This window comes from Simochromis diagramma, unplaced genomic scaffold (assembly GCF_900408965.1).
Source record: "Simochromis diagramma unplaced genomic scaffold, fSimDia1.1 OVJJ01000387.1, whole genome shotgun sequence".
Classification (NCBI taxonomy): Eukaryota; Metazoa; Chordata; class Actinopteri; order Cichliformes; family Cichlidae; genus Simochromis; species Simochromis diagramma.
The window spans coordinates 3,445,056-3,459,191 of record NW_024387152.1 but is presented as its reverse complement, the minus strand read 5'-3'; the positions used below and the strand labels follow the sequence as shown (position 1 = coordinate 3,459,191).

General features: G+C 40.6%; 2 protein-coding genes across 3 annotated transcripts; one reads left to right on the top strand and one right to left on the bottom strand.

The window, feature by feature from the left end:
• Positions 1-250: 250 nt before the first annotated feature.
• Positions 251-11,632, bottom strand: elapor1 (endosome-lysosome associated apoptosis and autophagy regulator 1). The gene is made up of 22 exons (XM_040047400.1): positions 11,475-11,632; positions 9,825-9,945; positions 9,526-9,706; positions 9,255-9,402; positions 9,087-9,167; positions 8,886-8,991; positions 8,645-8,794; positions 8,383-8,471; positions 8,044-8,221; positions 7,690-7,818; positions 7,001-7,091; positions 6,801-6,906; positions 6,574-6,705; positions 4,977-5,240; positions 3,946-4,122; positions 3,709-3,859; positions 3,058-3,151; positions 2,782-2,883; positions 2,467-2,593; positions 1,758-1,936; positions 1,469-1,634; positions 251-1,385 (listed from the first exon to the last, which is right to left on the bottom strand). Exons 1-22 carry the CDS (start codon positions 11,559-11,561, stop codon positions 1,254-1,256), a joined length of 2,991 nt encoding a protein of 996 aa, XP_039903334.1. The 5' UTR covers positions 11,562-11,632; the 3' UTR covers positions 251-1,253.
• cunh1orf194 (chromosome unknown C1orf194 homolog) lies at positions 11,567-14,077 on the top strand. 2 transcript variants are annotated; one of them, XM_040047412.1, is made up of 5 exons: positions 11,567-11,626; positions 13,317-13,430; positions 13,514-13,629; positions 13,708-13,802; positions 13,980-14,077. In XM_040047412.1, exons 1-4 carry the CDS (start codon positions 11,588-11,590, stop codon positions 13,793-13,795), a joined length of 357 nt encoding a protein of 118 aa, XP_039903346.1. In that variant the 5' UTR covers positions 11,567-11,587; the 3' UTR covers positions 13,796-13,802; positions 13,980-14,077. The 2 variants fall into 2 exon arrangements, with proteins under 2 accessions (XP_039903346.1, XP_039903345.1); XM_040047411.1 differs by lacking the exon at positions 11,567-11,626 and adding an exon at positions 11,752-11,935.
• The last annotated feature ends 59 nt before the right edge of the window (positions 14,078-14,136 follow it).

The window sequence follows — 14,136 nt, the reverse complement described above, 5'->3', positions numbered from 1 at the left end:
CGAAAATAATTCCGTTTAAATGGATAAAAGGTATGAACTTTCCGTGTGAATTGGAGAGTACTTGACTAAAGTATCTTAGTTATACCACCCGATTAAACAGGATGTAACATTAAGAGTTAACAGTGTTTTTTTTCCTGTAGCATGTTTACTTTACAATAAATTCACTAAAAACCCATATTTATCCGCTTGACTCAAAATGTACACGATAATTATCGTCCTTAAACCAACAACCACTTTATTTATTTATTTATTTTTATTTGTGAAGTGAGCTTTAAAAAAGTACCTGAAGGCAGCATCAGAGGTCACGTCCTGGTGAGAGACCTTTAATGTAGAAAATGCATTTACTTTACAGTAAAGCATAATCATATGTTGTTAGACAGCAGAAAATGTTAAACTTTGGCAAATATAACTCACTCAACAGATATAAATTTACAACTGAACAAGATGTCAAAAAAAAAACAAGTATAAAAGAGGAGAAAAGATATACACGGTCACGTGTACACAGGTTCTAAATAAATTTGGATCCTACAACGTCATGAAAACACCCTGGGCTTTAAAAATACACTATATCCCCCAAACGGATGCTAATATTGTATTTCAACTGAGAAACAACACTACATAAAAATATAGCAATGACCATTTTATTTATGTAGAACATTTCATTACATGTAAACTCAATACACTTAACATAAAAGGTCTACTATGCCTTAAGGTATTAAAAACAACAAAACAAACTTTGCAAAGAACTAAAATAACACACACACAGTTACCAGGTGTAAACTTGGAAGAAATAAAAAGATATTGAGTATCTTGGTGAATGTTGAAATAATTGTAAAAGACATCAGTAGGCAGCTTGTTCCACAGAATAGGACCACAAGAAATGAAAGCTTGGATCTAATTCTGGGAAAAAAATCTCCCCCTGATGGTCTGAGACAGCTAATCGGGTTGTAGACATTGAGCAAGTGCTTCATAAACTGATAGAAGGATTTTAAAGGTGACTCTGTGTTGAACTGAGAGCCATTGAAATGGATTAATATGTTCATGGGGGGATGATAATTACAAACAAATTCTCAGTCTTTACATTTTTGGACCAATAACAAATATTTCAGTCTCTGTTTAGTTCTAAAAACTTTCAAGACATCCTCAAAATTATGTCTCTACATTCTCTTCAGTAATGCAAATATCTTATTAACTAACATGCATCAACAGTCTAACTTTTTCTGACAGAAAAAGCCGCTCTGTAGCTAAAACGTCTACATCTGAACACTTCCTCTGTGCCTTGGTAGAGTGATCTGCTCAATTTCATCATCAGAGTCTTCCTCTACTAGTCGCTGGCGTGAAGATGATGACTTAAGGGGAACCGAGTCGAATCCGTCAGATGTTCTCTGGAAACATATTGATGGCAACATGAAGCAAGGTAAGTCAGCTCAAGTAGCTCAATGTGAACGGGAATGAGGGGGTTACTGACCTCGCGTGAGAAAGACTTAATTTTGGTGAAAAAGGATTTCTTGGTGAGGTCCATGAGGTCGTCCTCTGCATCCTCTCCCTCCATTATTGCACAGCTGTCTGCGGTGGGCAGCTCGCACTCCCTACCCCCAGAGGTCATCATCAGCCTGGAGTATTTATACTGCAGCCTGCAGATGGGAGACAACAGGAACAGCACCTTGTTCTCTGTTTTGTCTTTGATGTATTTAACGGTTTGGATGTGCCAGCTGTTCTATAAACACTACAGGAAGTATAGAGTGTGATAGTCTCACTTGCGTGTCTTTTTCCAAAAATAACAGATGAGACTGATGAGCAACACAGCAGCAACGGCTCCAGTGGAAACACCAAACTTGAGCCAGAAATCCAGAGTCACGCAAGCGCTGACTTTTTGTGCAGGCAGCGGCTGTCCTCCGTAACACTGCACAGGCTGCTGCCACACATAGGTGGTTCTCTGAAACACACATACGAGCATTTAGTCCAACTTTCCTCCCTCGTCTGTCTTGAGAATTATGCTTTCTGGTGGAGAGATCTGATAAGCAGAGTGCTATCAGGCTCATATTGTTCAGTTAGCTACAGGCAGCAGGAGATTAGCATTTAGTGAAAACTAGACTTTTGATGAATGAGCTTGAGATATGGTAAGCAGTATGCTAACTGGACACACTGGAAGAGTGAGCTTATATTAAACTGAGCGCTATCAGTCTTCTCATCTTACCTGCTGGAAATTGTAATTCACATTATGCTGAACTGACATTTAATCTCCATAAAAGATGCTTGTGCTTCACTTTAAATCACAAGGAAAAGTGCACTTTATCTCTTATCTTAATCAATGTCTAAATATTTTTTCTGTAATCCAATGCGACAAAAAATATTTTTTTCTAATTATATCTTTCCATAAAACAACATGAAATGTGGAAAGATGTGATGATGGATCTGACGCAGAGGAGGATTTTCGGCAGTATGTCTGCGGGTATGGAGCATTACCTGTATTCCCTGGATGCAAGCACTGACGATTTCTCTGTAGTGGTTTTTAGTGCAGAGTGGACACGCATGCTGGCTCTGCCACAGAAAGTGGAAAGTGCAACCATCGCATGTCCCCTCTGAACAGTTACTGTGGAGGAAAAGAAAGTAAGACAGACGGTCAGAGGCTTTAAAAACGATCTAAGGGGAGTCACTCTGTCTGCAGCTCTGAATGTGACAACTATTAGTGCAAAAAAAACGGCTGCTGTTTGTCAACAAAGCAGTCGCTAGCCGACACTAGACAGGTCGAAGGTCGAGCTCGGTTTTTGTTTACAGCACCTTGGCAGCATGATGCGATTTTTAGCGGTCACTGTGGGATCGCATCTCATCCTGACTGTAGCTGACCGGCCTTGTTGACAAGACTGAGTTGCGTCACTGGACCTGGAAACATCAAAAGCACACGCCAAGTGAGAAATTTTAAAGTGCTCTTGATTCTCTGTTACATTTTAATTTCTAAAAGATGATCAAAGCTTCTTTTTTTTTTTTAATGAATATTTACTACTGAACCATCTACATGGATCAACAAAATGAATGAATAGCTGTGAGCTCACTTACTTGTAATAGAATAGAACATCGGGCAGGCCCAATGCTGCAGGGAACATCCACTGTGGAGAAGAGATGTTACCAAGTGTCGTCTCAGTGGTTACACCTTTGGAATTGGAATACATGTGCCATTATGATATATTAGATATACAAAGTAAAGTATATTTGATACCTTGTAGCAGGCTGCATAGAGCTAAAAGACGTGAGACGTTGAATCAAGCAAGGGACTTTTTAGTCATGTAAGCATGAAACTATATGCTGGAGGGTTAAGGAATCTGCATGTAGCTATAAGTGAATATTGAAATCTTCATTTAAAAAATTTATGAAATGTTTAAAAATGCACAATTATGGCCCTACACTCCAGCAGAGTAAACACTCCACTGTTCAAAAATAGTAGCTGAAACACTTCTAGTAGCATCTTTAGGGTTATTAATTTATTAATTAATTATAAAAAGACCTGTGCTAATCCTGACAGCAAATGTCCAGAAATTGCTTTTCTGGAGCACCGATGACCTTGAACACTGAGGAGCAGGAGAAATGCAAATCCTCACAGCCAGCTTAATTATTATCTGAACACACTTTTCAATAAATGATTAACAAACTCCTGCAAGTGTCTCATTGTATTTACAGCAAAAACCAAAAACCTATTCATTCAGTTCATACCAATGAGTGAGTCACCAATAAGGAAAGGCTGTGAGGACACAAGGCTCTGACTCCTGATGTCAGAGGGAACCACAGTGGACTGACAGACATAACCTTTGACCTCTCTCCCACTCTCTGTTACGTTATCCACACAGGAAGCTGGCATTCGGCCCTGTGAGAGAAACACAGCAAGATTAAAATGCACGTCAAACGCAGTTCTGCAAAAAAGAAACGTCACTTGGACGGTTGCCTTCTCACCTCTGTCCCACACAGGCCCAGATTAAAGCGATGGAAGTACCGCAGGCCTTTGCTGGTGAAGCGGGGGCTGCTATGGACGCTGGTGACGTTGGCCAAAGGAGAGAAATCGTAGTGCAGCAGCGCTCCTTTGCTTGTGCGCAAATCCAGTATGCAGTCACTGAGACAAGCTGTATAGGCCTGAAGGACGAGGTGAGCGTGTCAGCACACATCATACACTGAGAGAAACACCTCACGTTCTGTCTGTGGGAAAGCCAACTATTATAGCTGGCATGTATATGACAGAGACATATGATTTCCTTTTCTACTTTAGAGCCAAGTATTTCATATTTAATACTTCGTTTTTCTGTTTCTGACCCTTCTGTATCATCAGTGTGATTTTTTTCCCTTTGAAAAACCGAAATAAATTTGCACAAAACATTTTTTAAGGAATAATTTCCCAAAAAATGCCAGATCTAGCAAATATTATACAAATTAAAATTCATATATGCAAATGAACATTTAATTTCATTAAAAAAAAAGTAGAATTTTCAAGCAATTATTTCATGGTTCGGGCTTTAAAGAGTTAAGGAATCACTGTCTTTTGAGGATTTGTTTTCTTGAGTGAAATTCTTTACATATTTACAAATTAACGATAAACTAATTTTCTTTGATGGTAGTGAATAAAGAGCGTCTTGGATAGTTTACAGAAGCTCAACAGACATGAAATCACAGAATAAACAGAAAAATCACTTTCCACAATAAAAGACGTCAATGTTTTGGGTCTTGTGGATTTCAGACAGTAAAGTGATTGTTTTGTTTGAGCATGTGGGATTAATTTGTGTAGTTTTATTGTGAGATATACCAAAAGAAATGGAAAAAAGAAAAGAAAGCCTGTTTTATAGTTTCTTTCCTCATTCATGCCCCAAATTACTTTTTTTTTAATGGTTTTAAATCCCTCTGCACGCTGCAATTCCACAAAAAAATGGAATACTAAAAAAGTGAGCACCTGGACACATTCATGTGCTGCTTTCGGAAAGGGTTTTGTTCTACACCTTGTTTGTCGTTGTGTTTGGCCCACACCGAATACAAGCAGCTTCCCCAACTGGCTGATCAGTCCTAATGAAGGTGTTTGGCGGGCACTTCTGACACGCTCCTGTCCCGTTGACCATGTAGTGTCCCGGTGGGCAGAGAACACAGGCAGAGCCGGCCTTAACAGACGTCAGAGCACAGCGGCGACACTTCGTGGCCACGCCTCCGATGGCGTTGGTGATGACGATGGAGTAGATCTTTGCAACATCTGCGCTGTAGTTCCTCTCCTGAGGGAATAGAAATACAAATGCGCCCTGCTTAACAGGAATGCAGTTTATCATTTAGCTCTATTTTATAGTCAGTATAAAACGGAGAGAAGGAACAGAGAGAACAAAGGTCGTTTAGACTGAAGTGAACGCACAGCTCCAGACTGCCATCTAGAGACTCGGTACAAAGTTCTCAACAAATCAACCACAGCCAACATGACACTGCAGCAGGTTGTCACAGCAAATTCCAGTTAAGATTAAAAACATGGACAGACAGTTGCAAACATATTATTTGCAGTATTTATTGCTTTGTGTTCTTGCCCTCCTGTCAAATCTCTCTGCAGGTAAATTTAAACCTTGAATATTGCTGCACTTTTAAAAGCTGACACGTTGTTTTTATGGCTGAAGGTTGGGTGTGCGTGCAAGGGGTGCGAGCGAGAGGTTGAGAAGAAGAAAGATGGGGAGTAGAGGAAGCAGTAGTAGTAGAAGAGGAGGAATAAAAGAAGATAATTAAGTACGATCCAGTTCTGAAGCATTTCCCAAACAGAAGACCGTAAAAACTCCAACATCTTAATTATACATTAATATGATGCTCTTATTTTATTCATCTAAATGTGAATAATTGAACTGATAACCATGAAGTGCATTAGTGACTTTATTGTATTCTGATTTTATTTATTCATTTACTCCACATTAAAAGGAATAACTTAAAAAGTCCAGTTGACTGAGGGAGAGATGGATGACTGAAAATAATAATGACTGTCAAACATACAGCCCGGGGACCAGAAATGGCCCCGCCAAAGAGTCCAATGCGGCCCACTGGATGGTGTTAGAATATTAAAAAAGAAAACATAATTTTTTACGTTTCTCTGTATTTAGGTCAGTTTTACAGAAGTACAGTTTACCGACAAAGAAATCTCTCAGAGCCGAGCATAAAACATGTAAACAGGTGAGTAAGAAATAAACCATAACAGTGAAGTTCCTGTTTCTACCCTTTTTTATTTTATTTCGTTTTATTTTTAAAAACAGTGGGTCCAGATTTTTTCCTGTATTAAAAAGCACATTTTCTGTAAATTAACAGTAAATTTCTGTTTTTAACTACAGTGCAAAGAGTACTTTAGTCATTTATTTTTTAAAACATATGCCCAAAAAGCCATGCTGGCGTTATCAGGCAGTGCTGTAGTTTCACTGGTCCACCCAACTCAAGATGAAATTACCCACTGTGTGGATCTCAATATAAAATGAGTTTGACACCCCTGGTCTAAATAGGGATTTACTTTTGAAGCTGAAATATGAATTTGCTAAGAAGGAAATAAATCAACCTGAGTAGGTGGGATGCGTGTCTGTATCTCACCGTGCCATCTGTTCGCTTAAACGTCCAGGTGAAGCTGACGGTGCTGTTGCTCTGGATCAAGTAGGAGTATGACTGCTTGTGGTTTCTGCCATTCCAATGCTCCACCACATCGTTGTTCCACTGATTGTATCCCTACAGAAACAAAAGCACATTCATTCATTTATTCATGTGCACATTATACATCCTGAAGGAGTCATGCTACAAAAACGTTGTGACACCATCCTCACCGCCAGGAAGTAAAGTTTACAGTCAGCTGTACAAATGGTCTCAAAGACGAAGGTGATGCGAGATAGCTCACTCCTCTCAGCGTCTTTGACCATGGACTGAGGCAACCTGTGAAAACCAGCGGCGTTTTATTAGACGTCTTTAACAACTCAAGCTCAAATTTGAAGAGAAACTTTTATGTTTAGTTCTTGTTTGACTTCACCTGTATCCAGGGACACTGAGCGTGAGCATTAAATAGTCTGTGTCCTGATCCCCGGGGGTGGTGTAGATATACTCTCCAGCCACCTCCCACGCTGCCATTACAAAAGATAAAAGCTGTAAGATATATTTTATCCCAACAGCAACGTACACATGCAAACATATAAACTCACTGTGGATAATTTTTGAAACCAAAGCAAACTAGTTTAATTTTTAAATGAATTCCTCTAACCTACTTACAACTAAGGATCTATTACACAATTCACTTCAACCATTACATACGCTTCTGAAGCTGATGTGCAGGTTTCATTCTTGGCCTTGGAAAGTTTGCAAACTAGCAAATTATTATCTGTGCCTCAGGCTGTTTAATCACTTTGCTATCTTTCTACTTTGAGAAGTTCCTCACCACAAGTTAATGAATATGTCTATTCACCCATAGTAAGAGATCATCAGTACATCATGAAAGGGTCAGCCATTTGTCACAGGGTTAAATCACAGAAACAGACAACTATTCACACATCTTTAGACTACAGGAGGAAACCAGAATACTGAACTAAGCCAATGCAGACAGGAGGACAACATGCGCACTCTACACAGAAAGGCCTCAGACTGGATTCAAACCCCATTCTTGCTGTGTTAACCAATGCACCACCATGCCACCTACACCTCATTCTCTAATATTAAGGTTCTCACCAGTACGCCGGTTAGAGTCGCTGAACACTTGATTGTAGACGGCGCTCTTCATGTTGGCTGGCATCGTGTTCCACCATTTGTACTCAAAGCCCACCACCGGTTCTGTGCCAGCAGGGCACTCGGTGCAAACTGAGCAATCAGTGGAAAATCACATCAGGATATTAGGTCATTAGTGTCAACAATATTAGACATACCACCTTAAATCTTATGACATTTCCTCTCATGCTGTCTAAAAATGTAACTAACTATTAACATGATTGCCTTATTTTTTTAATATCACATGATCAAGGCCGAAATAAAACTATAAGGCCGACATCAGTAAAACACAGTAAAAAGGAGCGGAGTGGCTCTAACCTGTGCCATTAGAGAAGGATCCGCTGGGACAGGGCTCACAGGTGGAGGAGTTGGAGACAAAGAAACCCGGGTTGCATGGCGGACAGGTTTGCTTCTCCCCTGACGCGGGAAGCTTCAGTGCTCCTTCGACAGTCTCACTGCAGATCTTAGGCTCGATCCATTTGTACATGAGCTGAGTCTGAGACACACACCAATACACAAAAAGAAGAGGCAGCAGTGGCAGCGTTACAGCTCAATCAGATCATTTATGTTAAATGAAGCCTAACATTTACACCAGTGCGATTTTTAAAGAAAAACCTCTACTGAGCCAGCAGGAGCTCTACTTCCACGTATCATTACCTTTCCCTCAGAGTCACAGGGGGTGTGGGTGTAGAAGTAGTCACTGCTTGTACATGCAGGTCTCGGTTTGCAGCTCGCTGAACCGACGACTGGAAATGTTTTTGGATGAGGAAAAACGCACAGCACACATTTAAGTCCAGAGAAAAGATTAACTTGACCACTAAGCAGTAACTGCTGCATTTGCATGTGTGTGGAACGTAGCAGTTGTAAGTCTGTAAGAACGCTTTACTCCATCTGGACAGAGATAAGCAAACGGGCATACCTGCGTATTTATCTTCCTCGCATTCGTGGCAAGTAGTGGCACCTTTATTGGAGTAGGTATCAGCGGGGCAGGGGGTACAACGTGCGGACCCTGGGTTTGCACTGTGGGTGCCGGGTTTACAGTGGAAACACTCTGATGTGTAGGCCACCCCTGGAGAAAACCAAAAAAAGTTAATCATTAACAGAAACAACGTGTTGGTGGGAAAAGGGAAAAGTTTAGGCCTGCTGCACTCCTATCTTACCTGATATCTGAATGTTTCTCAGCAGCACAGGTTTGACAGCACTGCCCTGCAGGGAGTATGCTATAGTTCGCCAGTACAACACATTGTTGCCCTTATTTAGTTCGACCTGTACAGAGACAGAGTGGGGCATTCATTTATTCAAAAATTCCCCAGGGCTGGCCTTGAGTGCACTGAAGTGCTAAAACTGCTTCCTGGACAAACCGTGTATTTGCTCCAGCTGCTCTCTGAGATCCGCATCCACCGGCTGTTAGAGTCTGTCGACTGACACTGGTCATTCTGAACCTGCAGGAAGACGAGAACATTTCACCAAATACTCACACCGAAAGGTGATCTGTGTCAGCTGAAGCAGCAGTCATTTACAATCCTTACAAAGAACTCAAAGTAGATGCTGGTGTCAGGATAGAAATATTCAAAGGACAGACTTCCAGGCTGTTTCAGGTTCACGGCGTAGGACAGCGTCGCAGTGCATTCATCTGTGTTTGAGGCTATGTAGTCACCCTTTGGTGTCCAGGTTGAGCTGCAAAAACATCACCAAGCAGCAACAGTTTAAAAAGGTTTTGAAAATTGATACAGAGAGCCTCAATCAATCAGATAAATCTTGACAGGAGGAGGGAGGGGGCTTGGTACTGTGAATACTAACTTGGAGCAATCCGTTTGGTCATTCCCCTCATTCGTTATCACGCCGTGAGTGACAAAACCAGTCGGCAGGCTGTCCCACTCGTCAAAGGCCACGCTGGTGCCCAGAGAGTAGGTGCCCGCAGCACATTTCTGACACTGCTGTGACTGCATATCAAGATACTCCCCCTCATTACAAGAGAACGCTTAAAGGAGACAAAGCACATGCTGAGAATGGAGATGTGCACCTGACAGTGAGCGTATCTGTTGTGCAGGTTGAAGACTTGGAGAAAATGCCTGAAATAAAAGTAGGTTACTGCTTACTGCACTGAGTCCCTTTGACAGGATCTGGGAGGCCCGTGCATATGTCGGCTTTGTTGGGAACTGCAACTCTCCATCTCGACCCGAGGACGTCACACTCTGTGTACTCAAAGTGATAATCTGACTGCAGGGATGAAACACAGGTGTGAGTTTCACACAGTTGGACATAAAAGCACACAATGGATAACTTGCACAGCCGGAAGTGGGAATAATAACTGTAAATTAAAAAAAAAAAAATGCAAATGCAAATAAGGATTATTTTGCAGTTTATCTGCCCATTTTGATTCCTCACATGTTCAGCATGTAAATTCCTCACACACAGGAACACTAAACTCATTGTTGCACCCTTGTTTTAAAAAAACAAGAATTCCAGGTTGCCTTATACTTCAGGAATCTTTTCCCCAAACCAGGACAGCCTCTTTTACAAATAAAAGCGGAGGCTAATATTTGCCCAGGAGCCCGTCTCAACTGTTATTTTAATCACGCTTATCAAGGATACTGCTGCTTCTCTGCAGCCTTAAGGGTTTACTCAGCTGAGAGGAGAGATGCTGATTCGACCGGTCCCTTTGTAAACATTTGATTTAAGTGTTCTCGAAGAACTTTGAAGACAACAAAAGCTCTCAGTCGAATGACAAACACAGTCCCACCCATAATGAGGTAAATTGGGAGGAGACAAAACATTTAAGTTAACCTCACTGAAACAAGGCAGGAACACACAGCAGGCACAGAGCGTAAACTGGAGATTTGGTCACTGGTCAATAAAAGGATGTGATATTCCAAGGAAGGTCATCTGCCACGCCAATCTACACCCACACAGCTTCATGGGATTAATAGTTAACAGAAGCACAGCAGCAGCTGCACTCCTCCATCCTTGTGTTTTTGAATTAGAGCTGCAACATTAGCTGTGCTAGGGTATCAAGTGAATGCAGGTCCTGGGTGGGAGGATTTGATGTAAAAATGCATCGAACTGGAGATGTGCTGTTGCTTAATTGCCCTCTTTAAACAAACACAGGGAAACCAGGGCAACGGGACATTATGACCGCTGTGCCACATGGTGAAATAAACTGGGCTGAAAACAAGAGTCACAGAGAGGAAAGGAGCAGCTAGCAGGACTGCTTTCTGAAACTGAAATAAAAAGCTTAGAGGTCCATATGGTGCAAAGTGTGCTGATCAAAAGGAGTGGTTTGAGTATTATCTCAAGCTACTCCTGTTATGCAAACTGACCACAGATATGGAGGCTGTAAGAGAGCGAGCAGGCTGTGTAGTATGTGGGACCTCTAGTAAAACAAGTGTAGGAGTACTTTAAACACTTGAAGGGGAAACATATGTTCAATCTCACAAACTGCTCAAACAAACTGCTGTTTGTGCTCATTTTAGTGTTTGCTTTTAGTTTAAAGAGTGATTCAGCATTTCACTTGAACATGTGTTACATCAAACATATGTGTGTTTTCTAGACCAACCTTTCAACCTTTCATATATTTGAAAGTCTGAAGCACACAGCACATGTACCAGCATCTGTCTGCACCCCCAGAACTAGAGTGAATTATAAATACAGCTGCTTTGTCGCAGCACACGCATGAAATAAATCCCTTGGTGATTTAGAAATGACTGAAATCACAAAAATGAATAAATAAATAATATGACTCGCCTCACCTCTTTGCACATGGGCAGATCCGCGGAGGTTTGCAGAAAAAGCAGCCACAGCAGGCAGTGGCTCAGGTGTGTCAGGCCGGGCTGCATGGTCACCTGCTGTCGGTGCTGAAGTGATGGAGACGAAGGAGAAGAGGTCTGACCTGCGCCCTCAGGTGCTGGAGGCGCGGCTTCCCTCTCACACTCTGGGATGTGATTGGCTTGGTGTTTTTACTCTGAGTCCGAGTTACCTTTTAACGATCACCGTTTTCCTGTGAAAGGTTTAACCGGAAGTTTGCTGTTGCTGAGAAACCGGGTTGTAAACGTCTTGCTTTAGCTAGAGTCGTTTAAAGGCCGCAAAAAGAAAAAATCAAACAAAGGAATATGGACCAGTGTTTGTAGATCTAAATATGTCAAACCGGGATCCTTTCCCCTCTCCGAGGGTAGAAAACGACCTCACTCTCTGCGGCTACAGGCCGCAGCAGGTGCGTTAGCTTTAATAACTATAACTTTATCTCCTAAAGAAACCTCCGGGAGGCGTTATTGATGCTTTGTGTTCAACAAGTTATACCAAAATATACTTTTTACACTAGTAGCACTTTATTATTAAGAGTGTACTATGTTTTGCTTTGTTTGTTGTTTTGTTTTTTATGAAATTAGGGTGTAATTTACTTGTAAAAGGGCAACACTTTTTTTTTTAGGAAAGAAGTAACAAGTTATACTGTGAGTAATTTTAAGAAGTGAGTAAGTACCGAGTATTTTCGCCGAGAAACTAACGATATTTCCAAATTTTGCATGATAAATATGGTGTAAAAAGAAGAAAGAAAGTAATTACATATTATTAAGTGTACATGATGTTTTTGATTTCACAAAAACTATACTGAAATTTTACTTTACACTGGGGGAATTACACCCTTAGTTGCAGGCTGTATTACAAGGTGTTACTTTTTAATAAGAATACCATCTGGGCCTTATAAATATAAGTATAAATATATACATAAATATTCTAACACATTATATTTTTGTTCTTTACTTCCAGTGTTTTGACACCTGTAAGTTTCCTATTTTCTTAGTCTAAAGGACTCTGTTCCACAAAGCTTTTTGGTCTGTTTTGAAAAACTGGGATGCTACAACTAGTGTTTTCTTTTGGACCTAATTGTTTTCATGAGAAGGTCACATTTACTCCTCAAATCTCTGTTTACATCTCACACATAGATTTTTTAGTACTAACATAAAATATTTAATTTCAACATCAGAATTGTTGTATCTATTTATCTATTTTTTTTTTTTAACTGAAATGAACAGAAGTACAGAGCCAGAGGAGCAAATAAATATCTTGTTGTCTGGATTGGAGCAGATTATTTGGCTCCTTTGTTACTTTTATTGTCATTTTAAAATATTAATGACATGGGTTTTTTTTTTTTAACTTACCGGGGAACACGGTGGCACAGAGTGACTCACACAGTCCTAGTATTCCCCTGCTGAAATTATGTATAACCACTGCTTAACAGTGTGATAAATAATTAAGGACTGAAAAGTAGATTTGGACACGGGTACCTAATCCTTATAATGTCACTTGATATGTAGGTAACTGATAAATGAAGTAAATTAAATCTAGGTATGCAGTATTTAAAAATACACTGTAAAACATTTCAAAGCATGTTACCTAGTGCACTTAGTTATTGTTATCTAATGAAGTTATTAAAAATTGAACTTAAACAAATAAGAATTATAAAAACCATTTGTAAGATTTCATTCTACGTGGATGTCGTTCTATGCTTAAAAATGTAAATAAGTTTGAAAGTTGGAATCTATGCATATCGTTTCTTTGGAAATTTGGAATTAGTCTTATTTCTTATCCTGCAGAAAAAAACATACAATAAACCAACTCACATCGCCCAGACTGAGGAACCTTGGAGTCGCCTCCACGACACAGCCACTGTGTCCAGCACCCAGCGGAGTATTTTGAACTGTACACAGGTATGTCGTCAGCATTCACTTATGAAACCACAGAAAGGCTGAAGTATCTCCACTTTGAACGACTGATCTGTACTCAACCACAGACTCCAAACGACAGCCTCGACCTTCAGCTAAACGCGGTCTACGATCACCACAAGAACTGCTTCTGGAGCAAGAACCAGATTTTGTACCAGAAGGAGACTGTCTCTGAAGACCACAGGCGGGTGTTTGTGATGTTTTGGCAGTGGTGCATCAGGTAGTTCAACTGTGTTAAGATTATTTGTATGTACTTTTACAGGAAAGAGGCAAACTTAGAGACGGAGGAAGCAGAAAATGGAATCACGGTGTGGGTCGACAAACAGAGGCGCTCTATTCGCATCAGCTGACACACAGGTAAAGCTTGGTTAAATCAATCACAATGAACTGCAAATGTATCATCAGCTCAGAGAAACCTAATACTTCTAAAACTGCGACTCCAACCCTAATCCACTGACCCTGGGAGGAGTGTGTCTTTGTCTGGAGTCAGGTGTGTCCAAATACAAACACAATGCACTTATCTTTGCTTCACAGGCGTCTTCAGACAGGGGCTGCTCTACAAAGCACAAGAACTTCGGCTCCGCACGAAGCTTCAAGAGCTAACATCTCTAACAACTGCTGACCTCGGCCCTGAAAATAAACGAGTTCTTTCAATGCTTCTTTATTCTGTTTGTGTTTTTCATTAAAGTGA

What these genes read in the sequence shown, in the direction of transcription:
- elapor1 (XM_040047400.1), bottom strand. Translation starts at nt 11,561, where the DNA reads ATGCAGCCCGGCCTGACACACCTGAGCCACTGCCTGCTGTGGCTGCTT. An exon ending in CTCAGTGTCCCTGGATACAG is followed by an intron (nt 6,907 to 7,000) that starts GTGAAGTCAAAC and finishes TGGTTTTCACAG; the next exon opens with GTTGCCTCAGTCCATGGTCA. An exon ending in GTAAACTTTACTTCCTGGCG is followed by an intron (nt 6,706 to 6,800) that starts GTGAGGATGGTG and finishes TTGTTTCTGTAG; the next exon opens with GGATACAATCAGTGGAACAA.
- cunh1orf194 (XM_040047411.1), top strand. Translation starts at nt 11,861, where the DNA reads ATGTCAAACCGGGATCCTTTCCCCTCTCCGAGGGTAGAAAACGACCTC. An exon ending in GCGGCTACAGGCCGCAGCAG is followed by an intron (nt 11,936 to 13,316) that starts GTGCGTTAGCTT and finishes CTTATCCTGCAG; the next exon opens with AAAAAAACATACAATAAACC. An exon ending in ACTGTCTCTGAAGACCACAG is followed by an intron (nt 13,630 to 13,707) that starts GCGGGTGTTTGT and finishes GTACTTTTACAG; the next exon opens with GAAAGAGGCAAACTTAGAGA.